A 27600-nucleotide genomic window follows, 5' to 3' on the forward strand; every position below is an offset into this window, starting at 1 on the left:
AAATGGGAACATGGTGAATTTGAAGGTGTTTTGGCTGATGGTCACCATGATGTTGTCTACACTGCGGAAGAGTGAATTACTACGCTGGACTGCAGCCTCCTATAGCACCACCTTCAGTCCAGGCTGACTAATTACCTCTTTAAAACAAAACAGAAAATCGCTGGAGAAAGTTCAGCAGGTTTGGCAGCATTTACAGAGAGAGAAAAACAGAGGACGGAATCTCGACGTGCCGGCGGGATTTTCTGGTCCCCCTGCGGAGAACGGAGATTTGGCTGAGCCTCCACCCTCCCTGCAGCGGCTGCGGGACGTGAACGACCGCTAAGATTCCATCAACACTTCGAGTCCTCCTCACTCTTCTACACTTTACTCTTCAGTGACTAAGTATCTCGATGTGTGTGCGCTTAGTACAGAGCGAGAAATGGGTGGCAGCAAGTCAGTAAGAAGCTCTCTTCTGTCTGATATTCAATCTTTTTTGTTTGGCTCATACAAGCATTGACTCCTCTCTGATGGTACAGTGCACCAGAGGGTTAAGCATGCGTGATTTTCCTGTACAAACTCCGACGCAGGCTCATCTTATATTTTCCAGTTGGAGTTGGCAAAGGAATCAAAGAGGAGACAATACAAACAACAGCAAGAACATAAAGCCCTGTAGATGCTGGAAACGTGAAGCTGCAAACTCAATGGGTCAGGCACCTGAGGAAACCAGGAGTTCACTGGCCTTTCATGTATAAGCCTTGGTTCCAAACGGAAGGATCTTAAGAGTTGTAACATCGCTGGGTTGTTGAAAACAATGAGAAAGGACTACAACAAAGAACAGTGCAGCATAGGAACTTCCGCCCTCCGAGCGTGAGCCATTCATGTTGTCCTATCCAGACCAACCGCCTGTATCCCTCTATTCTCTGACTGTTCACGTGACTATCCAGATAAGTCTTAAATGTCGCTATCGTATCTGCCTCAACCACCTCACTTTACAATACCTTCCAGGCCACCACCACCCTCTGTGTAAAAAGCTCCCCCCCCCACCGCACATCTCCACTCAACCTTTCCCCCCCTTACCTTGAGCTTGTGTCTCCTTGTAATTGTCATTTCTGCCCTGGGAAAAAGCTTCCAACTGTTCACCTTATCGATACCCCTCATAATTTTATAAACTTCTATCAGATCGCCCCTCAGCCTCCGTCTTTCCGGGGAGAACAATCCCAGTTTATTCAATCTCTCCTCATAGCTAAAACCCTCTGTACCAAGCGACATCCTGGTAAACCTTTTCTCTACTCTCTCCAAAGCCTCCATGTCCTTCTGGGGTAGTCTGGTGAAATGCGGTTTATGATAAGTTCTTCAGCAATTCTTACACACCATAGAATTCCTGCACTAACCATGTGTCTTGCCCTGTGTACAGGTCATGGCAATACTTACACAAGTACACAGAGGTGAACGCAGTTTAAGGAAGAAAAAAAAACAAATGAAAGGCAGGGAAATGCGCCCACACGTGCATGTACACACATAAATGCATGCACACATGCATACACACACATATGCACAAACACACACATGCACGCACACACACACAGACACACATTGTAAGTGGAGCCCCTAATGAGGTGGTAAGATTTTTAAACCATTACCATAGGACCGTAACACATAGGAGCAGAATTAGACCACTCGGCCCATCGAGTCTGCTCCGCCATTCAATCATGGCCGATATATTTCTCATCCCCGTTTTCCTGCCTTTTCCCCATAACCCCTCATCCCCTTATTAATCAAGAACCTATCTATCTCTGTCTTAAAGACACTCAATGGCCTGGCCTCCACAGTATTCTGTGGCAAAGAGTTCCACAGATTCACCATTTTCTGGCTAAAGAAATTCCTCCTCATCTCAGTTTTAAAGGATCGTCCCTTTAGCCTGAGGTTGTGCCCTCTGGTTCTAGTTTTTCCTACTAGTGGAAACATCCTCTCCACGTTCACTCTATCCAGGCCTTGCAGAATCCTGTAAGTTTCAATAAGATCCCCCCTCATCACACATTAAAACGACAGAACCAGCAGTATTCAGTTAAATGAGTTTTAAAATAAGTTTATGAGCTAACAAGAAGCAATTTACACACATGAGATGCAGTAATTGATTGAAATGAGTGATTATGATTGTAAAACACTTATGCTGATATTTTGAATGTATTATATTGACTTTAAGGAATATTGCTTGCTTTAGCCAAAAGTAATATACTGCTAGGCGTCACTGTAAAAAGACATAGAATGAAGCCACATTTCAGGAGATAAAAGCAAATTACTGCAGATGCTGGAATCTGAAATCAAGAGAATGTGCTAGATAATCTCAATGTCGATATGCCGGCGTTGGACTGGGGTAAACACAGTAAAAACACCAGGTTTAAGTCCAACTGATTTATTTGATAGTAAACTCACAAGCTTTCGAGGTTTCCCTCTTCCTCAGGTGAATGGAGAGTTCTGGCCTCAGACAGAGCATATAAAGCACAGACAGTTTACAGATTACTGATTAGAATGCGAATCTTTACAACTAACTTGCTGTTCAAGTCCTAAAGTGGCCGACAATGTGAGTGGAAGGAGCACTGATCACAGGTTAAAGAGATGTGTATTGTCTCCAGACAGCACAGTAATGTAATGTCGTCATGTCGCACTATCTGTAACCCCCGTGACTTGCCTGGGTTTGCAAAACCTCACTTACTGTACTGTCTGGAGACAATACACATCTCTTTAACCTGTGATCAGTGCTCCTTCCACTCTCATTGTCAGCCACTTTAGGACTTGAACAGCAGGTTAGGTGTAAAGATTCGCATTCTAATCAGTAATCTGTAAACTGTCTGTGCTTTATATGCTCTGTCTGAGGCCAGAACTCTCCATTCACCTGAAGAAGAGGGAAACCTCGAAAGCTTGTGAGTTTACTATCAAATAAATCAGTTGGACTTCAACCTGGCGTTGTCAGACTTTTTACTGGAAAATCTCAGCAGGTCTGGCAGCATCTGTAAGGAGAGCTGACATTTCGAGTCCAGATGACCCTCTGTCAAAGCTGGACTTGAAACGTCAGCTCTTTGCTCTCCTTACAGATGCTGCCAGACCTGCTGAGATTTTCCAGCGTTTTCTCTTTCAGATCCATATTTCAAGAGGATAATTGAACCTTGGCAATATGCAAGATTTATCAGTTAAAGTTTTGGTTGGAAAGAATGTTTAGGACACTTTATCATATTTCATGAATAGGGTTTATTCACTGTCCGGACGAAATGGACTGGTGCCCAGATATGATGTAACAAGTTAGTCTGGTTAGACAGTGACTTTTAACGGGAGTCATGAGAACGTTTATTTGAACTCTGGGCTGAACACCTTAGGCTACTAGGCAATTGGGGAATGGGGTCAGGCAAGATATGAGTCAGCTTCCGAATTTCACGGACTAATAAAATACTATTAGGAGTGAAATGAGATTGGCTGAAGTATTTGATATGTATTATTGTTGATTTGTATATCCTGAAGATGATTGATTTAAAGTTACTGAAAAGTGGGAATGATTGACAAGAAAAAAACTATAATTAATCTGTTTTTGATTGTTTATTTTAGGTCCATCCGAGAGTCAGTGCTACTCTATGTCAGAGCTATTTAACCCTTTGATGAACTCCTGGCTAGTTTAAATAAGGTTATGTCTTTAATACAGGGCCTTGTGAATCTCGTGAGTCTAAATTTTAGGCAATACCAGTAATCTTGGTTACCCCACCAGCACACACACACACACATACACGCTCATGCATGGACATATGCACTCGTACACATGCAAGCATGCACATATTTGCACACATGCACACACACGTGTACACACACAAGGAAAAGAAATCATTGAAAGACTCACAAAGCGCTGGGTTGCCATTAGGAAATGGTCCAAGAACAATGGTGATACAAGTATTTCTCCCTCTGAAAATGATCAAAGGACTGGGTGGTATGAGAAGGGAAAGCCCCAGGCCAAGAAGGCAGATAATTATTTCAGCCAGCAGGAAGTGGTTCAATCACGCAACGATGGGGAAGACCTTTCCAATTCAAACACATCGGAACGGACTGGGCTGAGAAAGTCAATCGTGCCCGCTAGAAGTAGGATGTGTCAGCTCCAAGTCGTCCCTGTTCAAGGTTCATGGTCTTCCCATTGATTTCTTGAAGCTGATTTTTTTGATCTTACTCAACTGGTTCCTACCTCTCCGGCCATAGCCGATTGTCAGAAGACCAATACAAAATATGTTCAATTGCAGGGTTGACTTATCTGCGTGATGAAGAGATTTAAGAGGAAGACAATGTTGTTCTTTCCCTAAAATGGATCACGCAGCTTTCTGTAAAATCGAGGGGCGGTATTTTGTGGCCAGCGGGATCGTCCAGTCCTGCTGAAGCCGCCCCGCGCGCCTCGCAGTGGATTCCTTGGCAGCAGAATAGGCAACAGGCAATCTACGCAAAACAGTGTAAACTTGGGCAAGACAGGAAGATTCTACCCCTAGTCCATGTCGATATATGCCTAAGTCAAAATGGTAAACACGCACCGTCCCACACCTCACTCCCCCACCACAAGAAAACACGTGGTGTGTGGGATGCGGGGGGGCAACCATTCTGACTTAAACATAACTTTATTTATTTATTTGTCACAAGTAAGCTTACATTAACAGTGCAATGAAGTTGCTGCAAAAATCCCCGATTTGTCACACTCTGGCGCCTGTTTGGGTACACTGAGGGAGAATTTAGCATGGCAAATGCACCTAACCAGCATGTATTTCAGACTGTGGGAGGAAACCACAGCACCCGGAGGAAATCCACGCTGACACGGGGAGAATGTGCAGACTCCACACAGACAGTGACCCAAGATGGGAATCGAACCCAGGTCCCTGGCGCTGTGAAGCAGCAGTGCTAACCACTGTGCTACAGTGCTGCTCCTGCAGCTATATGAAGTGGGAGCTGACAGATCCCTTCACAGTGACCGCATCTGCAGCAACTGTTGGTCGCTTGAAGAACTTTGGCTCAGAATTGATGGACTGGAGACCGAGCTTCTGACGCTGTGGCACATCCGGGAGGGCGAGAGTTACCTGGACACTTCATTTCAAGAGGACTTGGGAGATTAGGTACCTCTAATTTGGCCAGTGGTCAGGGACAGCAGGGTGTGACCGCAAGTGAGGCAGATAGTTCCTGAATTCAGGAACGGAGGAGCCTCAGCTCTTGACCTTGTCTAACAGGTATGAGGGGCTTGCTCCATGTGTGGATGAGAAAGCGGGCTATAGGGAGGATGAGCTAGCTGATCACCGCACCGTGATACAGCAGGCCATTCAAGAAGGGGGGAGCAAAAAGACAAATGGTTGTTGTAGGGGATTCTATAAATAGGGGGGGTTAATAGCATCCTTTGTAAGCCAGACCCTGAATCCCGCACAGAACGTTGCCTGCCCAGTGCCAGGGTGAGGGACATCTCTGACCAGCTTGATAAGATAGTGGAGTGGGAGGAAAAGGATCCAGTTGTTGTGGTCTACACTGGGACAAACAACATGGGCAAGACTAGGAAAGAGGACCTGTTTGGGGATTATCAGGCGCTAGGAACTAAATTAAAGAACAGGTCCACAAGGGTTAGAATCTCAGGATTACTACCCGAGGCACATGCGAATTGGCATAGGATTGAGAGAATTAGGGAAGTTAACATGTGGATAAAGGAATAGTGCGGGAAAGAGAGGTTTCCTTTCATGGGACACTGACATCAGTATTGGAACAGGAAAGATCTGTACCATTGGGACGGTCTTCATCTGAACCGATCTGGGACCAGAGTTCTAGCGAAAAGGATAAATAGGGTGGTCACAAGGACTTTAAACTAGCAAGTTGGGTGGAAGGGAACAGCAAAAGTACAGGAAATATAATATTTAATAGAAAGCAAAGCAGCAGGTTAGTGTGTGGGGATAAGGTTCCAGCTACATCAAAAGTCAGGAAAAATGTTAAAAGGAGAACTCAGGAGATGTCATTAATGGAGGTGTTAGAATTCAAAATTAAAGATAAGGGCTCTTTTCTGAATGCTCGCAGCATTTGAAACAAAGGTCATGGCACAAAACATCGCGAATGAGAATGATTTGGTGGCAATTACAGAGACATGGTTGCAGAGTGGTCACAACTGGGAGTTCGATATTCGGGGGTATCAGACTTTCGGAGGGACAGACAGGAAGGTAAGGGAGGTGCTGTAGCTCTGATATTTAAGGATGACATCAGGGCAGTAATGGGAGATGATATAGCTTCTATGGAAAAAAAAGGTTGGGTGGAAATTAGAAGCAGTAAGGAGGAAAAAAGGAGACTGATAGGTGTAGTCTATAGACTACCAAATAATAATATCACGGTGGAGCGAGAAATAAATTAAGAAATAACTGATGTGTGTAAAACTGGTACAGCAATTATCATAGGGGATTTTAATCTACAGGTCAAACCAGGTCAGTCAAGGCAGTTTTGAGGAGGAGTTCATAGAATGTATCCGCGATAGCTTCCTTGAATGGTATGTAATGGAACCTACAAGGGAGCAGGCTATCCTAGGTCTGGTCCTGTGTAATGAGACAGGAATAATTAATGATCTTTTGGTTAGGGATCCCCTCGGAAGAAGCGATCACAGTATGGTTGGATTTAAAATACAGATGGAGGGTGAGAAAGTAAAGTCCAATAGCAGGGTCTTGTGCTTAAACAACGGACACTACAATGAGATGAGGGAGGAGTTGGTTAAGATAGACTGGGAACAAAGACTTTATGGTGTGACAATTGAGGAACAGTGGAGGACTTTCAAAGCGATTTTTCACAGTGCTTAGCAAAAGTATATACCAGTGATAAGGAAGTACTGTAGAAAAAGAGATAATCAGCCATGGATATCTAAGGAAATAAAGGATGGTATCAAATTGAAAGAAAATGAAACTGAAAGTGACAATGATTAGTGGGAAGCTAGAGGACTGGGAAATCTTTAAAGGTCAACAGAAAGTCATGAAGAAGCTATGAAGAAAAGCAAGATGGATAATGAGAGTAAACTAGCCCAGAATATAAAAACAGATAGCAAACGTTTCTACAAATATATAAAATAAAAAGTAAACATTGGTCCTTTGACAAGAAGGGGGATGTAATAACTGGAAATGAGGAAAATGGCTGAAGCATTGAACAGGTATTTTGTGTCGGACTTCACAGTGGAAGACACAAATAACATGCCAAAAATTGATGACAGGAAGGCTATGGCAGGTGAGAACCTAGAAACTATCATTATCACGAAAGAGGTAGTGTTGGGCAAGATAATGGGGCTAAGGGTAGACAAGTCTCCTGACCCTGATGGAATGCATTCCAGAGTACTAAAAGAGATGGCAGGGGAAATAGCAGATGCACTGGTGGTAATTTACCAAAATTCACCAGATTCTGGGGTGGTTCTTGCAGATTGGAAAACAGCAAATGTGACACCACTGTTTAAAAGAAGAGGCAGACAAAAGGCAGGTAACTATAGGCTGGTTAGTTTAACTTCTGTTGTTGGGAAAATGCTTGAATCTATCATCAAGGAAGAAATAGCGAGATGTCTGGATATAAATTGTCCCACTGGGAAGATGCAGCAGCGGTTCATGAAGGGCAGTTCATGTTTGAATAACTTGGTGGAATTCTTTGAGAATATTACATGCACAGTGGACAATGGGGAACCTGGATCTGGATTTCCAGAAGGCATTTGACAAGGTGCTGCACCAAAGGCTGCAGTATAAGATAAAGGTGCATGGTGTTATGGATAATGTATTAGCATGATAGAGGACTGGTTAACTAACAGAAAGCAAATAATGGAGGTAAATGGGTATTTTTCTGGTTGGCGATCAGTGACTAGTGGTGCGCCTCAGAGATCAGTGTTGGGACTGTAATTGTTTATGATTTACATCGATGATTTGGAGTTGGGGACCAAGTGTAGTGTGTCAATATTCACAGATGACACTATGAGCGGCAGAGCAAAGTGTGCAGAGGACACTGAAAGTCTGCAAAGGGATATGGATAGTCTAAGTGAGTGGGCAAGAGTCTGGCAGATGGAGTACAATGTCAGTAAATGTGAGGTCATCCACTTTGGTAGGAATAACAGCAAAATGGACTATTATTTAAATGGTTAAAAAATTGCAGCATGCTGCTGTGTAGAGGGACCTGGGTGTCCTTGTGCATGAATTACAAAAGGTTGGTTCGCATGTGCAGCAGGTAATTGAGAAGACAAATGGAATTTTCTTCTTTATTGCTGGAGGAATGGAGCGAGGTTATGTTGCAGCTGTATAAGTTGCTGGTGAAGCCACACCTGGAGTACTGTGTACAGTTTTGGTCTCCTTACTTCAGAAAGAATATACTGGCACTGGAGGGGGTGCAGAGGAGATTCACTAGGTTGATTCCAGAGTTGAGAGGGTTAGCTTATGAGGAGAGACGGAATAGACTGGGGCTATACTCACTGGAATTAATAAGAATGAGGGAAGATTTTGTAGAAACATATAAGATTATGAAGGGAATAGATAAGATAGAAGCAGGGAAGTTGTTTCCACTGACAGGTGAAACTACAACTAGGGGGCATAGCCTCAAAATAAGGGGAAAAGATTTAGGGCTGAGTTGAGGAGGAACTTCTTCACCCAAAGGGTTGTGAATCTGTGGAATTCCCTGCCCAGTGAAGCAGTTGAGGTTACCTCATTGAATGTTTTTAAGGCAAAGGTAGATAAAATTTTGAACAATGAAGGAATTAAGGGTTATGGTGAGCGGGCGGGTAAGTGGAGCTGAGTTCACAAAAAGATCAGCCATGATCTTATTGAATGGCGGATGGCCTATTCCTGCTCCTAGTTCTTACGTTCCCCGCGTCTGCATGGGTTTCTTCCCACAGTCCAAAGGTATGTGTGTTAAATTGATTGGCCATGGTAAATTGAGCCTACTGTCAAGGGTAATAGCAGGGTAAATGTGCGGGTAAACTGGAATAGGGCCTCGTTGTGATTTGGTCAGTACAGACTTGATGGGCTGAATGGCCTCCTTCTGTGCTGTAGGGATTCTATGATTCGATGTCTGGCTCTCTTGTAGACTAATTGAGGGAAGCAATTCCATTACTATTACATAACGACGCTCCCAGGATGGCAGAAGGTGAAATTAATGGACCACAGTTTTCTTCTTCTGGATAGCAATTCAAATCTAAGTATCTGGAGCAATGGCTGTCTCCCTAAGCTGCAAGGAACTGACTGACCCTACCTGAGACCCTAATGGCTCACGCTGAGGGAGGAGAAAGATGAGTCGGCATTCCCATTCCTAATGGTGGGCACAACTGCAGTGACTTTGTGACCAGGCACCCATCAATCAGCGTCTAGATTCGCTCACGAGGAGCTGTCATTCCTGGGTAACTATAATTTTAATAATTCAACTCTGGTGTATTTTAGTTTAGCCATATTTTAAGCTTATTGAAGTTTATTTATTAGTGTCACAAGTAGACTTACATTAACACTGCAATGAAGTTACCGTGAAAATCCCCTAGTCGCCACATTCCGGCGCCTGTTCGGATACACTGAGGGAGAATTTAGCATGGCCAATGCAACTAACCAGCACGTCTTTTGGACTGTGGGAGGAAACTGGAGCACTTGGAGGAAGCCCACGCAGACACGGGGAGAATGTACAAACTCCACACAGACAGTGACCAAAGCCGGGAATCAAATTCAGATCCCTGCCACTGTGAGGCAGCAGTGCTAACCGTGCTGTCCCATAAAGCTCAGCTGAGAATGGATCCACTGTATAGTTGCTTTGATCAGATGCATTCAAGTTTTGTCACCAATATTTAGACAACCCAAAGGTTTTGATTACCCTGAACAATGTTTCATGTCACGGACAGCGTTAATTCCACTGAGAGTCTATTCCGAAACTGAACTTACATGACAGTCAGGTTGCAGTACTGGGAAACAAAAGATGTGGGGTGCGACCTTACCAGCTCATCTCGCTGATCGATCAGCGTGGCAAGCTGGGAAGATAGCACGCGAGGGCAAATGCACACGCAAAGATCCGACTTGCAGATGAGATGTTAGACTGAAGCCCTGTTTGCTCTCTCAGGGAGATGCTAATGATCCCCTGGCACTGCCTTCAAGAGGGGCAGGGAGTTCCTCATCATGTCCTCGGAGAAAACTTATCCCTCAGTATAAATCACAACGTCAGATGGTTATCATCACTTTGCCGCTTGCCGTGCCCAAATTACTCGCTACGTTCTCTGTACTAGAACAGTGGCTACACTCCAAAGCTACTTTGAAAATTGTGAAATAATTGGAACATCCTGAGGTTGTATAAATTTAAACCTTTCTTCGAAAATACTAGTTCACATTCACAACAAACACAAACAGGCGCGCTCTCAATCACTCCTATTCAGTCACACTCAGCAATTCACATACTAATCCACGTGTACACAAATATATGTAACTTCCACACGCCTACGTGCATTAACAGACACACACACACACACACACACACACACACACACACACACACACACACACACACACACACACACACACACACACACACACACACACACACACACACACAACACACACACTCCAATTTCCATAACTCCACTCTTCCATTTTATCCCAATCTTTTGTAACAGAAGAAAATAGCTATTAATCTTGCGTCTCCCGTAACACTTTGACCTCAGCTGCTGTGGTGTGTGAAAAAAAAAATGCGCCATAAGGAGCAGCAGCCTAAGTACAATTGAAGCAGGGTTCGACTGCCCATCGATTAAGTTGCGCTCTCTTACCTACGGCTGGGTTCTGCTGGTGATGGTGGAGCTTCCCCTTTGCTGTAAACTGCTACAGCTGATGTGTGAAATTAAGCTTCCCAGCAGATTTCAGGATCGTTAAATGGCAGTGATTTCTTTTTTTTAATCATCTGACTTTTTGTAGCCCGTCCACACCCTGAATTCCAGCGCATAATCGGACTAAAGATCCAAAGTATAATTAGTGAAGAGATAAGGCTGGGCACAGTGTGTTGAGTTATGGGGCCTCTTTGTAAACAGTGGCTATGATTTGCTTGCTGTTTTGCTTTATGGCACATATTGTATACACACACAACAGATAACTTCCCAATACCCTGACCTTGATGGAAATAAAAGGCAAATCAGCTTACCTATGTTCCTAGATTCAGTCTCCATACAGTTTTTAATTTAACCCTTTAAGCACCACAGAAAAGCCTACAAGGGTATGAGGGGCATAGACGGAGTGGATAATCAGAAGCTTTTTCCCAGGGTGGAAGAGTCAATTACTTGGGGGAATAAGTTTAAGGTGCGAGGGGCAAGGTTTAAAGGAAATGTATGAGGCAAGTTTTTTTTTACACAGAGGGTAGCGGGTGCCTGGAACTCGTACCAGGGAGGTAGTGAAAGCAGAGATGATAGTGACGTTTAAAGGGCATCTTGACAAATACATGAATAGAATGGGAGTGGAGGGATACGATCCCCAGAAGGTTTTAGTTCAGTCGGGCAACATGTTCGGTGCAGGCTTGGAGGCCCGGAGGGCCTGTTCCTGCGCTTTAACTTTCTTTGTTCTACTGAATTGCCGAATCAAAAGAAGTATTTGTCAAACCCAAGGAAGGCTGGCTCGAAAGGAACTACCCACTTTCATTTGGTCTTTCTTTCCCTGCTTAAGCACCTTTGGGCCACAGTGATTGGCAAAGAGAGGATGACCATTACTGGGCCAGTTGAAGGCAGAAGCTGTAGTGGTTGCAAAAGGGGGAGGCTATGGCCTAGTGGTATTATAGCGAGACTATCAATCCAGAAACTCGGCTAATGTTCTGGGGACCCGGGTTCGAATCCCACCACAGCAGACGGTGGAATTTGAATTCAATAAAAAAAATCTGGAATTAAGAATCTACCGATGACCAATGAAACCAGTCGATTGTGGGAAAAACCCATCTGGTTCACTAATGTTCCTTTGGGGAAGGAAATCTGCCATCTTTAACTGGTCTGGCCTACATATGATTTCACAGCCACAGCAATGTGGCTGACTCTCAACTGCCCTCCGAGGGCAACTAGGGATGGGCAATAAATGGTGGCCAGCCAGCGATGCCCATGTTCTGTGAATGAACAAAAAAAAGGCACTGATAGCAAAATGTTCACATTTTTTATCGAGTGGATAATTTGTGCTATCTGACAGGGGATCTACTTGGATCCTGGGAGAATTGACCTTGCTTTATGGCCTCTTGTGAGTTCATTCTTGGGACATGGGCATCACTGGCCAACATTTATGGCCTCTCCCTCATTATGCTCTGGCCCTTGGTGTTATGTCTGCAGTTCAGTGAGATGGCTTTCCGTCTTGAGAGCAGGTCAGATACATTGAAGTTACAATAGAGGTACATTTAGGTCAGACAGCGCAAGGGCAAGTTCCTGTGCTGTACTTTCTTTGGTTTTTTTGATAGTTTCCTTCCTGAGACATAGAATCCTTATGGAGGCCATTCAGTCCATCGAGTCTGCATCAACAACAATCCCACCCCAAGCCCTATCCCCACAATCCCACACATAAACCGTGCTAATCACTCTGCCCTACACATCCCGGGACATTATGGACAATTTATCATAGCCAATCAACCTAACCCGTACATCCTACCTCCATAATCCCATGCATTTACCCTCACTAGTCTCCCTAATACTAAGGGGCAATTTAGCATGGCCAATCAACCTGTTCCGCACATCTTGGATTGTGGAAGGAAACAGGAGCATTCAGAGGAAATCCACACCGAGAATGTACAAACTCCACATAGACAGTGACCCAAGCAGGAAATCGAACCCAGGTCCCTGGCACTGTGAGGCAGCAGTACTAATCACTGTGCCACCGTGCTGCCCAGGACATTACTTTTGGAAAATCTGACATCTTCATGATCGCTTTTACTGGGACCTGCTTTTTATTTCCAGATATTTAAAATGGAATCTTGATTCTCAGAGTACCACATTTGGATTTGAACTCACGTCCCCGAGATGCTGCAGCGTCACTAGTGCAGTGATATGACCATTCTGCTATACATCTGCTGTGTTGGGGAATGGCTGGGGATCAAGATCCTGCATCACTCTGGTGCAACCATATTCAAGTTAGAAGCCCAAATTGTGAATATTGTTATCTTGAAGAGATTTTGCTACAGTTGTCTTTGTAATCTCCACAGAACTAAACTTTCTTTGGAGTTTTCAGAAGAGAGAAGTGTCCAGTTTAAAGACAAACGATTGATTTACCCACTCTATAATTGAGGTAACTATTGAGTACTTCACAGGCCCAAATTTTCCCATCCCACCCAACGCAGGAGTCATTGCAGGCAGGACGGAGAATTCTACAGACAAGCAAAATGCCCACTGACCATGGCTGGGAACTTCCAGTTCCAGGGCAGGCGTGACTGGAAAATCTCACCCATAGGTTGCGACATGTGACTTATTATTTTCACAAGTATTAGTATACACTGAGAGGTATTGTTTCTTGCACACTGTGCAGACAAAGCATACTGTTCATAGAGAAGGAAAGGAGAGAGTGCAGAATGTAGTGTTACAGTCACAGCTCGGGTGTAGAGAAAGATCAACTTAGTATGAACTAGGTCCATTCAAAAGTCTGATGGCAGCAGGGAAGAAGCTGTTCTTGAGCCGGTTGGTATGTGACCTCTGACTTTGATATGTGCTTTGGGATGTCCTGAGGCTGTGAAAGGCATATTATAAATACAACTACTTTCTTTCAAGGTAATCGTACATGAGTGAGGTGTTTGGATTGTATTGAACTGAAGGAGTGTGCAAATTGAGACAGTTACATCTTAATTAGGTACAAGGTGTTCATGGGAATCCTGCGTCTTCCTAAAATAACTGGGCACAGTAAGAAGTCTCACAACACCAAGTTAAAGTCCAACTCACTTGATGAAGAAGCAAAGCTTTGAAAGTTTGTGATACCAAATAAACCCACTGGACTTTAACCTGGTGTTTGAGACTGCTTACTGTGCTCACCCCAGTCCAACACTGGCATCTCCACTTCAAAATAAGTGGTACACTTTATAAATTGTGAACCTTTCAAACTGATCTCCATATTGATGGAAAGCGGTTATCATTGATGGCTTGGTTTGGGTTATTAGATGCCATTACAGAGTGAGTAATTGACCCCAGAGACTTGCACGAATGATGGATAGTTCCGGAGACCGTAACATCCAGAGTGCCTCGTGTGTGTCGGTGGCTTTTGATGGATTAGAAGTTCAGACGATGTAGGAGCAGAATTAGGCCATTCGGTCCATCGTGCCTGCTCCGCCATTCAATCATGGCTGATATGCTCCTCATCCCCATTTTCCTGTCTTCTCCCCATAACCCTTCATCCATTACCAATTGAAAATCTGTCTAACTCCTCCTTAAATGTACTTACTGTCCCAGCATCCACCACACTTTGGGGTAGCGAATTCCACAGATTCACAACCCTCTGGGTGAAGCAGTTTCTCCCCAACTCTGTTTTAAATTTGCTACCCCTTATCCTAAGACTATGACCTCTGGTCCTAGAATGACCCACAAGAGGAAGCATCCACCCCATGTCTACTTTATACAGACCTTTTATCATCTTGAATACCTCAATTTCATCTCTCCTCATTCTTCTAAATTCCAGAGAGTATCGGCCTAAACTGTTCAATCCCTCTTCGTACGACAAACCCCTCATCTCTGGAATCAATCCAGTGAACCTCCTCTGAACTGCCTCCAATTCCACTACATCTTTCCTCAAATACAGGGACCAAAACTGTGCACAAGACTCCAGGTATGGCCTCGCCAATGCCTTGTGTAGTTGCAACAAGTACTTCCTTACCTTGATTTGATTTATTATTGCCATATGTATTAACATACAGTGAAAACTACTGTTTCTTGTGCACTATGCAGACTGTTCATAGAGAAGGAAACAAGAGAGAGTGCAGAATGTATATTCTATTCCTTTAGCTATAAATGCCAACTTTCTATTTGCTTTCTTTATTACCTGTTGTGCCTGCATGCTAGTTTTCTGTGACTCATGAACAAGGACACCCAGATCCCTCTGCACCGGAGCACCCCGAAGTCTCTCCCCATTCTGCCCTCTGTCTGGAAGGCGGTGGTCTGCGCCCATTGCAGTCAATGTTAAGCATTGTTTGATGTGGATCAGGAGTCCTACTCTGGCATGGCATATCTGCAGTAGAGGAAGATGGTTGGCTGAGAAGGTGCATGATTCGCTGGCCTCTGTTTTTCTCTGCACCCTCTTCAGGGCCAGCTGAGCTTCACGTTTCTGATTGCCCCTCCCAATGCTCAAACAGTCAGCCTCCAGGGTGGCAGTCAGTAGCTGTCCCCAGTTGTCAGTGTCGATGTCCGTCATCTTAATATCATGCTTGCAACGCAGTAGATGGATGGGCGACCTGGAGGTTGTGACTCAGTAGCCAGTTCACCGTATGGAAGATCTTTGGGTATATGCCCATCATCTGCCCAAGGAATGTAGCCAGGCCAGTGCAGATGCCATTGGTTTAGCAATGAGTGTACGTTTGTGGTGATAGATACAACACTAAAGGGTAGAGTTATTGGCAAACACTTAGAACTGAGTCTGCCCATTAGCAGCTCATCAAGGAGATTCTCAGAAACTTCACTCCCATTTAGTGCTTTGATTAAAAATAAGAATGGTTTGTACAAGCAAAGGGAAGAATCCACCAGAAGAACAGTGACGTGGATGTGACAGCACGAGAGGGGATACAGAGGAGGTTCACCAGGATGTTGCCTGGGATGGAGTGTTTGAACTATAAGGAGAGACTGAAGAGGCTTCTCTGGAGCAAAGAAGGCTGAGGGGGGAGATGATTGAGATGTATGAGATTATGAGGGGTATGGATAGGGTGAGTAGGGAGCAGCTGTTCCCCTTAGTTTAGGGGCCAATCACGAGGGGGAATAGTAAGGGGCAGGAGATTCAGAGGGAATCTGAGATAAAACTTTTTCATTCAGACAGTGGTGGGAATCTGGAATGCACTATCTGGGAAGATAGTCAATATTTAAAAGATATTTGGATGAGCACTTGAAATAACCTAACATTCAAAGATATGGGATAAGTGCAGGAAAAGGGGGTTAGCGTGCCTTTAGTGATAGTTATTGTTGGTGCAGATTCAATGGGCTGAAGGGCCTTTCCTGCACTGTATGACTCTATGGGATAAAGTCAGTGTATGTAATCAAGACAGTTTTCAATTCTTAAAAACTATTAATAAGAAGGCAATGTGAAGGATGAGAAGCACAGCGCAAAAAGATAATGCAGCTTAATTTAGAAAATCAAGAGATAATCTGACTGAAACATGAGAAACTCGAGTGGCTTGGTAAGGTTGATGCTGAGGGGTTGTTTCCCAAGGATGGGACACTGGAACATAGAATCCTACAGTGCGGAAGGAGGCCATTTGGCCCATCAAGTCTGCACTAACCACAATCCCGCCCAGGCCCTAGCCCCATAACCCTATGCATTTACCCGAGCCAGCTTCCCTGACACTAAATGGCAATTTAGCCTGGCCAATCCATCTAATCCGCACATCTTCAGACTGTGGGAGGAAACGGGAGCGCCTGGAGGAAACCCACACAGACACGGGGAGAATGTGCAACTCCACGCAGACAGTGACCCAAGCTGGGAATGGAACCCGGGTCCTTGGCGCTGTGAGGCAGCAGTGCTAACCACTGTGTCACCCAGTGGAGTCACAATCTCAGAATAAGGGGCATGACGTTTAGGACTGGGACGACAAGAAATTTCGTCATTTGAAGGGTTGTGAATCTTTGGAATTCTCGACCCCTGTGGACACACAGTCATTGAGTAGGATCAAGACGGAGGGGCTTGGTCTCAGGATACTAAAGGAACTAAGGGACACGGCGATTGAGGGGGAAGTCACATTTTAATATGGAACAGCTTTGAAGAGTCAAATGGTGCATTTCTGTTCCTATTTCTTGTGTTTGAAAATCAAATTGAACAAATGAAGATAGTGCAAGTCATGCTGTGGATCAGGTCAAGCTTGAAGGCAAAGAACACTGCAGCTTCAAATGGCCTTCTTCAGTTTTCTTTTTACGCATTTATGGGACATGGGCCAGCCTTTATTTCAACAGGTTTATTTGGTAGCATGAGCCACTAGCTTTCGGAACGCTGCCCCTTCATCAGGTGAGTGGGAGTTCTGTTTGCAAACAGGGCATATAAAGACACAAACTCAATTTACAAAATAATGGTTGGAATGTGAGGTTTTACAGGTAATCAAGTCTTAAAAGTACAGACAAAGTGAGTGGAGAGAGGGTTAAGCATAGTTTAAAGAGATGTACATTGTCTCCAGCCAGGACAGTTAGTGAGATTTTGCAAACTCAGGCAAGTCATGGGGGTTACAGATAGTGTGACATGAACCCAAGATCCCGGTTGAGGCCGTCCCCCCGTGTGCAGAACTTGGTTATCAGTGTCTGCTCTGCTTGCCTTGCCTGGGCTTGCAAAATCTCACTAACTGTCCTAGCTGGAGACAATACACATCTCTTTAACCTGTGCTTAAACCTCTCTCCACTCGCCTTGTCTGTACCTGTAAAGACTTGATTGCCTGTAAAAACTCACATTCCAACCATTATTTTGTTAGTTGAACTTGCATCTTTATATGCCCTGTTTGTGAACAGAACTCCCACTCACCTGATGAAGGGGCAACGCTCTGAAAGCTTGTGGCTTGTGCTACCAAATAAACCTGTTGGACCTTAACCTGGCGTTGTGAGGCATCTTACTGTGCTCACCCCAGTCCAATGCTGGCATCTCCACATCACAGCATTTATTTCCCATCTCTAGTTGCAGTTGAAAGTCAACCACATTGCTGTGGCTTTGGAGTCACATGTAGGCCAGACCAGGTAAGGATGGTAGATTTCCTTCCCTAAAGGACATTAGTGAACCATAAGGGTTTTTCTGACAATTGACAACTGTTTCATGGTCATCAGTAGATTCTTAATTCCAGATATTTTTTATTGAGTTCAAATTCCACCATCTGCCGTGGCGGGATTCGAACCCAAGTCCCCAAAACATTAGGTGAGTTTCTGGGTTAACAGTCTAGTGAAAATACCACTCGGCCATCACCTCCCCTACTGAACGATGCTAAGAAATCACAAATTCATTGCACGATTGGCTGGAAAGACCAGCCTGAGGTGATCTTAACATTAAATGCAGCAATGGGGGAGATTCTATATCTCATCCAGGCTGTCTAATAAATCTGTCAAACTGATCTTCAAACCTTTAAGGTCATGTAGGCTGTGTCCTGAGGGTTAGTAAGAGGGTTCTGTATATTTAGCTTTAGCATTGTTTCAAACAGTTTCTCCTCAGTGTGAGACTGGAAGGCCTACCAATGAAATGTCTCAGTCGAACGGACCCCTTGAGGTTGACATGAATTGCACTTTCCACCTGCCAACCCTCTTCAACTACAAACCAGAGGACAAATAATTCAGACTCAGTAAGGGGGCCGACCCAACTGACTCAGAAACTCCTTCTGTGTGACTTTTGTTTCCTCTCCTTGTTTCCCTTATCTTTTTTTAACATCATACTTGAGGAAATAGGCAAGACTGGAAGCAGCTACGTAGAAAAGAACTCCTAATTGCTTGATAAATTAAAGGGGGACTCACTGCCTTCTTAGGTGTCAGGAACAATTAACATTGACCACCATCTGGTCATTTTACAGCACTGAAGGTGCAGATCCAGGGACTTGTAAAAAGAAATTAGGGTCTCCGCCTCCACCAGCAACTCGGGAAGTGAATTCCAGATACCCATCATCCTTTATTTAAATAAGTTCTTCCTCACGTCCCCTCTAAACCTGCTGCCACTTATCTTAAATCAATGTCCCTTGGTTCTAGAATTCTCCACCAATTTTATTCTGTTCAGTCTATCTCTTCCCCTCATAACTCTGTACGCCTCTATCAAGTCACCCCTCATCCTTCTTTGTTCCAAGGAAAATAATCCCTACCTATCCAATCTCTCCTCATAGCTACGCTTTTCTAACCCTGGTAATGTTCTTGTAAACCTCCTCTGCACTCTCGTCAGAGTAATTATGTCCCTGCTGTAATGTGGTGACTAGAATTGCGCACAATATTCCAGTGTGGCCTCACCATCATTTTATACAATTCCACCATTATGTCCTTACTTTTATATTCTGTACCTCTGCCAATGAAGGAATTGTCCAAATGCCTCCTTTACAACCTTGAGCTGCTGCCTTTAAGGAGCAGTGTACTTGTATACCAAGATCTCTCACTTCATTAGGGCAGCACGGTGGCACAGTGGTTAGCATTGCTGCCCCACATCGCTAGGGAGCTGGCATGGATTCCCAGCTTGGGTCACTGTTGGTGCAGAGTTTGCACACTGTCCCCGTGTCTGTGTGGGTTTCCTCCGGGTGCTCCAGTTTCCTCCCACAGTCCAAAGATGTGCGGTGTGGGTGGTATCAGGGGGAACTAGCTGGGGTAAATGCATGGGTTATGGGGCTAGGGCCTGAATGGGACTGTGGTCAGACTTGATGGGCTGAATGGCCTCCTGTAGGATTCAATGATCTATTGTTTTTAGTATATTCCTATGAGACAACAGAAGAATAAAACCCACGGAGACTAGATTGGTCAGTTAGTAAATCATAGCCAATAATGCAAACCTTCTTTCTCTTTGGCAGTGGCCTGGGTGCTTCATTGGTTGAATCGGTTGGCGGCAGTGGGCAAGGTCTGACTGGGAAAGCCACTTCACCATCATTGGCTTCCTGTGGAAACAGGTTCAACAGTGAAAGACAGAACCATCTGAGCACAGCGCAATAAGTACAAGTGAGAAAGGCCACACTTAGAACAATGTCAAATCAACTACATTGAATATTAAGCTCCGCCAGGTTTAGCTGGGAAAGCACTTTATACGACTAACGCCTGGCAAGAGCTCAAAAATTTAAAGTTTATTTATTCGTCACAAGGAAGGCTTACATTAACACTGCAATGAAGTTACTGTGAAAATTCCTGGGCAGCCACATTCCAGTGCCTGTTCAGGTCAATGCACCTAACCAATATGTCTTTCAGGCTGTGGGAGGAAACCCACGCAGTCATGGGGAGAACATGCAAACTCCACGCAGACAGTGACCCAAACCAGGAATTGAACCCAGGACTCCTGTGTTGTGAGGCAGCAGTGCTAACCACTGTGCCACCGTGCCGCCCACGTCTAGCTGGTCAGGATTGTAAAATTCACGCTCGCTATAAAAAGACATTGGACGCTTATGCCACCTTGAACTTGTTGCACTTATTCGAGGGGACGGCCAAATGGTTGAGATCCCAACCTTTTGTTTTTTTTAAACCTACTGCATATTTCAGTTCGGCCCCCGAGGCAGCGGGTAGGAGATCAGTTGAGGAGCATGACCGTAAACCTTCCGAACGCAAATAAAGCAAACTATTTCATTGCCGATCAAAATGCCATGTCTAATCGCAGCACATTCCTGCCCTCTCTTTAAATTGTTTACCAGACTTAGCCATTAACCAATGTTAAACACTTTCCCACCTAAGTGTGATTGGCAGCCTTTCAGCTGGCCCTTTTCAACATGTTTTTATAACTTTGTTCAGGTGAATTATTGGAAGGCTGTCAGCTGTGCTAAATCTTGAGTAGCAGGCGAAGAAGAAAAATAAGTATTAGAGGTCAAATGATAAGCAAACCAAATTTATAGGCGTGACAGGCTACCAGAGAAAGCTTAGACTGTAAGACAAAGGGGCAGAATTAAGCCAGTCAGCCCATTGAATCTGCTCCGCCATTCAATCATGGCTGATTTTTTTTCTCATCCCCATTCTCCTACCTTTTCACCATAACCCCTGATCAATCAAGAACCTATCTCTGTCTCAACGACACTCAATGACCTGGCCTCCTGCAAGCAAAGAGTTCCACAGATTTGCCACTCTCTAGCTAAGAAATTCCTCCTCAATTTAACAGTACGTCCCAAACATGGGACATCCACCCCTTAGACTCCACACAGACAGTGCCCCAGGCCGGGAATTGAACCCGGGTCCCTGGTGCTGTGAGGCAGCAGAGCTAACCACTGTGCCACCATGCCATCAACAGCTGACTTGGGATTTGAACTGGTTGGACTTTAACCTGGTGTTGTGAGATTTCTTACGGTGTTTACCCCAGTCCAACACCGGCATCTCCACGTCATGACATTGGGATTTGAATCCATGTTCCGCGAACATTAGCCTGGTCTTCTAGATTGCTACTTCAGTGACATAGCAGCTACGCCATTGCCTGCCCATCTGGGCACTTCTAAAAGGCACCACTGTGTGGGTGGTTAACAGTAGCAGCACTTGGTAATTAATCCTGTCCCAAGACAGGGTGTTAGTATTCAGCTACTAATTTAAACCCCTCCAAGCATTCCAGTTCAATGAGACAAATAAGAGCAGGAGTGGACTCTTAATTCTCTTAACAATCTTCCTTTATTTAACACTTTAGATACTAACTCAAACTTAAACAGTTGCAAGACTTCAACTCTTTTACTGTAATCCCAGTTGAATATTAGCTCTTTAACTGAAAACAAACACTACCTGGTTGCAATGAAATAGCGGAGTTCATTCCCTGTGTAAAACCTGTCCTCATGGTCTGTCTGAAGATGTTCTTCAAGCCACATTTCATCTTGCGATGCTTGATCATTAGAGACAAAAGACTGTACGTATCTTTTATCTACACATTGTTTCAGTTTAGGGGGATTGGCCATGCTAAAGTGCCCCTTCGTGTCCAAAGATGTCCAGGTTAGGTGGATTGGCCATGCTAAATTGCCTCTTAGTGTCAGGGAGACTAACTAGGGTAAATGCATGGGGCTATGGAGATAGGACCTGGATGGGATTGTGGTCAGTGTGGACTCGATGGGCCAAATGGTCTCTTTCTGCACTGTAGGGGTTCTATGATTGTAGAAGGGCAGCAGGTTTCTCGGGAATGCCTTCACCTCCCAATTCCAGTCCAATTCATGCAACATCCTGGGCAGAATTTTCCCATCCCGCCTGTCAATGCAATCGTAGCAGGCAGGACACAGGTCCGTTGGAGAAAGGTCTGTTGACCTTGGACGGGATTTTCCGCTCCCGGTGCGAGCGTGACCAGAAAATCCCGCCCCCCCAGATTTGGGAAATGTATCGGAGTCACCGGGTGTAAATCCTGGAATTCCCTCCCTGGCAGTGCTGCGGGTGTACCTACGCCACACACAGCTTGGTTTAACAAAGTGGTTCACCATCACCGTCACAAGGGCAACTTAGGGATAAAAACTCTAAATGCTGGCCTTGCCATCAACCCACAGAGATACAGGGAGAGTTAAAATTCAGGGCCTTTCAACCCTTTTGTCACATTCGCTTCAGGTCAAAACAACAAAATTCTGGCAGGAATTAGATTGATGAGATTTCCCTGTTTGAGCAACTCATGGATGACTCGTGGTTGGGACAATGTAGAAGGATCTTCACTTAGAATCACAGAATAGAATCCCTACAGTGCAGAATGAGGCCATTCAGTCCATCGACTCTGCACCCACCACAAGGCCCTATTGCTATACCCCCTCATATTTACCTGCTAATGCCCCTGACACTAGTGTTAATTTAACCTAACCCCCACGTCTTTGGACTGCAGAAGGAAACCCACGCAGTCACGGTGAGAACACAGACAGTGATCCGAGGCTGGAATTGAACCCGGGTCACCGGCGCTGTGAGGCAGCAATGCTAACCAATGTGCCACCATGCTGCCCATTCTGTTATCTCGTTTCACCTACCCGATAAGTAGAAAACTTTGAAACTGGATTCAAAATGAGAGGCAAGTATTTTCCCCTTCAGACAGATTCCAAGCTGAAAACAGTCCAGCTGCCCTCAAACATTACAATCGCTACCTGCATCCTCTGCCACTCAACCCTTATTTATTTATTTTTATTAGTGTCACAAATAGACTTACATTAAACTGCATAAACCCCCTAGTTGTCACACTCCGGCGCCTGTTTGGGTACACTGAGGGAGAATTTAGCATGGCCAATGCACCTAACCAGCATGCCTTTCTGATTGTGGGAGGAAACTGGAGCACCTGGAGGAAACCCGCGCAGACACAAGGAGGACATGCAGACTCCACACAGCCAGTCACCCAAGGCTGGAATCAAACTCAGGCTCCTGGCGCTGTAAGGCAGCACTGCTAACAATTTGCCTTTTCCTCATGCGTTCTTATTTCCAATTCCTGTATTTACATGAACCAGACACAATGACCATGGTGGCACAATGGTCAACACTGCTGCCTCACCACGCCAGGGGCCCGGGTTCAATTCCCGGCTTGAGTCACTGTCTATGCAGAGTCTGCATGCTCTCTCCGTGTCTGCGTGGGTTTCCTCCGGGTGCTCTGACTTCCTCCCACAATCCAAAAGACGTGTTGGTTAGGGTGCATTGGCCGTGCTAAATTCTCCCTCAGTGTAATCCGAACACGGACCGGAGTGTGGCGGCTAGGGGGAATTTTCACAGTAGCTTCATTGCAGTGTTAATGTAAGCCTACTTGTGACACAAATATATAAACTTAACTTAAAAAGTTTACACATTGAATCCAATTCAAAATGGCAAACCATCCGTATTAGCAGGAAGTCACACTCTGGGTGGGATTTTACGACCTCGCTCAAGCGAGACTGGAAATTCCTGTCCGCGATCAACAGATATTTTCGCTGTCTGCACCTTGCCCGCTCTGATTCCGTGGTGGGTGAGGTGGCAAAATTGCTTTGTTATATCCAATAGGGGAATGGCACGATGCATCAGTTTAAATACTATAGTGTCATGCGTGAAAGATTTGGAGTGATGTGGGATCAGGTTCTGCACGACACTAATCACTCACAATAAACAGTCCACTTCATAGCGTGAGTGCGAGGGATGTAACATTAAAAAGCACTTCAGGGATTCCAGATGTATGAAGTAATGATGCTTCTGGGTTTTTAATGGGTTGCCACTTAACAATTCCACTGTTTGTTTTTCGAGGCAATTAGAGATCATTAACATCGTCAGGTGCTTCCAGGATGTTGGCCAGAAAAACAGCGAAGCCTTTTACCATCATTTCCACACCACAAAGCCGACACTCACAACCCTGCGTTACCAACTGACTGACGTCGGTCCCAAGAATGAGTAGAAAAATGAACAGGAAGGCGAGTGGAACTGCGATTCTTCACCTTCGAGGAAGGCTCAGGGGCGATCTGGTAGATACGTTCAAAATGATGCAGGGTTTTGCTAAGAGAGAAGAAGGTCCATTGGCAATGGGATCACTGTCGCTTATAGACAATCTGTCCATCAATACATGTCAAATTTCTACGATGGCACAATGATCAGGGAAAGAAAGAAGAGGGATTTATAATTATAGGGGCACCACTGTATGGCTGGATCTATCCTACAGACCTCTAATTAATGGAATGATGCCAAGGGATAAATTTGCAAAAAATCAGACAGAGATGAAAAATCTCTAGAGTATTTCACAGAATTCCTACAGTGCAGACAAAGGCTCATCAAGCCTGTATCAAAGATACTCCCACCCAGGCCCTATCGCTTAACTCCACGTATTTAGCCTGCTGCTAAGGGGCAATTTAGCATGGCCAATAATCCTAATCAGCATGTCTTTCGGACTGTGGGAGGAAACCGGAGCACCCGGAGGAAACCCCCGCAGGCACAGGGAGAAGGGGCAAGCTCCACACACACAGTCACCCCGAGGCCAGAATGGAAACCAGGTCCTTGGCGCTGTGAGGCAGCATTGCCAACCACTGTGCCACCGTGCTGCCCATAAACTGGTGGGGGGGGGGGCTTTAATCAGCCTAATGTGGACTGGGACAATAATAGGAGGTTCAGAGAAGAAGTGAAACAAGAAGTAAGAGCAGCAAAGGGAGAGCACGAGAAGAGACGGCAGCCAACATAAAAGGAAATCCAACAGTCTCCTATAGACATAGGACTTATAGTAGGGATAATTGGGGTGCAAGCAAATTTTGTACAAGCAGCCAAAGGATACAGAGCAGGGCTGAGGCACTATATGAGTATCATAGAAATCATAGAAACCCAACAGTGCAGAAAGAGGCCATTTGGCCCATCAAATCTGCACCGAACATAATCCAACCCAGGCCCTACCCCCATATTCCTACGTATTTACCCTCTAATCCCTCTAACCTACACATCTAAGGACATTAAGGGCAATTTTTAGCATGGCCAATGGAGTACTTTTTGCAGCTGACTGTAACATGGAAGAAGATGTTGCCAAAGTCAGAGTGAATGAAGAAATAGTCTAGACACCGAATGGGCTGAAAAATAATGATATTAGAAAGAGATATTAGAAAGTTTGGCTGTCCTCAATAAATTACTAGGACTGAGTGAAATGCATCCAAGATTAGCGAGGGAAATAAGGATGAAAATGGCAGTGGCACGGGCCATCATTTCCCAACCCTCCTTGGATACAGGGGATTGGAGAACTGCAAGTGTAAGACAACTGGTCAGGCAGGTTGAGTCCCAGTAGATCTTCTGAAGAGGAAATGGTGAGATTGGAAACATGGACAGTGTGTCCATGTAAGATAGCTGTGCCCAGGGAGATTGAAACGTGCAGGTAAGTTTCCATCTCTTGTACTGATCTTATAAAATTCTAACAAGCTTAGACAGGGTAGATTCAGAAAGAACATTCCCGATGATGGGGGAATCCAGAACTAAGGGTCACCGTTTGAGGATAAGGGCTAAACCTTTTAAGACTGAGGTGAGGAGAAATTTCTTCACCCAGAGGGTGGTGAATGTGTGGACTTCATGGCCACCATATGTAGTTGAGGTCAAAACACTGTCTGATTTCAAGAAGAAATTAGACATAGCTCTTGGGGCTAAAGGGATCAAGGGATATGGGGGGGAGGGAAGATCAGGATATTGAATTCGATGACCAGCCATGATCAAAATGAATGGCACAGCAGACTGGAAGGGCCGAGTGGCCTACTGCTGCCTCTCATTTCTATATGTTTCTATGTCATTAGCCATCTCCACTGATTCTCTCTCCAATAAGGGCCACCATCAATGAATATGTTGGCTCCAACATCAATGAAAAACATTCAAAACAACTTACCCTTGTTGTACAATAGACAGACATTAACAATGGACCACAGAAGGAGATATTAGCACAGGTGATCAAAAGCTTGGTCAAATAGGATGGTTTTAAGGAGCATCTTAAAGGTGGACAGAGAGAGAGAGATAGAGAGAGAGGTGGCGAGGTTCAGGAAGGGAATTCCATAGCTTAATGCAAATGCAGCTGAAGACACTGGCACCAACAGTGGAGTGAAGTAAATCTGAATGTAGAAGTGGCTAGAACTGGAGATGTACACAGATCTATATTTTGTTTTCTTTAAAGGACCCATTACCAAGGTGAACAGGCAACGTCAGAATAACTGCGTCAACTTGATTAAGCTGTACAGGTGTACATTAAACAGGTTATTTTAAGTCAAAGCACGTGGCCCCTACAGATTGGAAATGAGTCAGGAGAATTTTAGCAATCTGAGAGAGTCTATTTTGGGATGCATTTTATTTAAAGGATTGAGGCAATTGCAGTTCTGTCTGCTGTTTATGTCTTTCCTCAAGTTGTCCATTTGAATCTGACCTTGAACAGGGCACCTTGATTCCAGTTGCTTTAATTAATATGCAGGATACTAAAGTATCATTAAAACGGAATGTTACCCTTCAAAAGACAAATGCTACCATGACAAAGCACGGGCACCTGAATTTTACGCCATTATAGAACGTACTGGAATTGTAACCAGTAACACTGGAGAGACTTGCACTGCTGTACCCTCCAGGCCTATGAGCTAAGTGCTGGAAAATGAGATTAGAGCATTCAGATCTTTGTTGACCAGCATGGATATAAGAACATAAGAAATAGGAGCAGGAGTCGGCCATCTAGCCCCTCGAGCCTGCCCCGCCATTCAATAAGATCATGGCTGATCTGAAGTGGATCAGTTCCACTTTCCCGCTTTCTCCCCATAAACCTTAATTCCCTTGTCTATCAGAAACCTATCTACCCGTGACTTAAATATATTCAGTGAGGTAGCCTCCACCACTTCAACGGGCAGAGAATTCCAGAGATTCACCACCCTTTGAGTGAAGAAGTTCCTCCTCAACTCCGATCTAAACTGCACCGCCCCCCCCCCTTATTTTGAGGCTGTGCCCTCTAGTCCTGTTGTCCTTTCTAAGCAGGAAGAATCTCTCTACCTCTACCCTATCCATCCCTTTCATTATCTTATATGCCTCTATAAGATCCCCCCCTCAGCCTTCTAAACTCCAACAAGTACAGACCCAGTCTATTCAATCTCTCTTCATAGGCTAACCCCCTCATCTCCAGTATCAGCCTAGTGAACCTTCTCTGCACTCCCTCCAAGGCCAATATATCCTTCCGCAAGTGCGGCGACCAAAACTGCACACAGTACTCCAGCTGCGGCCTCATGAGTATAATGGGCAGAATGGCCTGCATTTGTACTGTAAACATCCATATGTCTAAGACTAGAGGGGGCTAGGATTGTTCTCTCTAGGACAGAGGACGAAGATGTATCAGACATGTTCAGAATTATGAATGGTTTCCACAGAATAAATAAGTGAATAAAACTATTCTGCAGGTGAGAGGAACA

General features: G+C 44.8%; 1 protein-coding gene across 2 annotated transcripts in view; it reads right to left on the reverse strand.

Moving 5' to 3' along the window:
- The window catches only part of fam13a (family with sequence similarity 13 member A), a 211423-nt gene that overhangs the window by 114271 nt on the left and 69552 nt on the right, over window positions 1-27600 (reverse strand). For both annotated transcript variants that reach the window (XM_080195538.1, XM_080195528.1), the window contains exon 6: window positions 19618-19719. In XM_080195538.1, the coding sequence (XP_080051664.1) occupies window positions 19618-19719 (102 nt within the window). The remainder of the gene's footprint in view (window positions 1-19617; window positions 19720-27600) is intronic.

The sequence above is a fragment of the Carcharhinus amblyrhynchos genome, chromosome 1 (genome assembly GCF_965287045.1).
Source record: "Carcharhinus amblyrhynchos chromosome 1, sCarAmb.v2.hapA, whole genome shotgun sequence".
Classification (NCBI taxonomy): domain Eukaryota; kingdom Metazoa; phylum Chordata; class Chondrichthyes; order Carcharhiniformes; family Carcharhinidae; genus Carcharhinus; species Carcharhinus amblyrhynchos.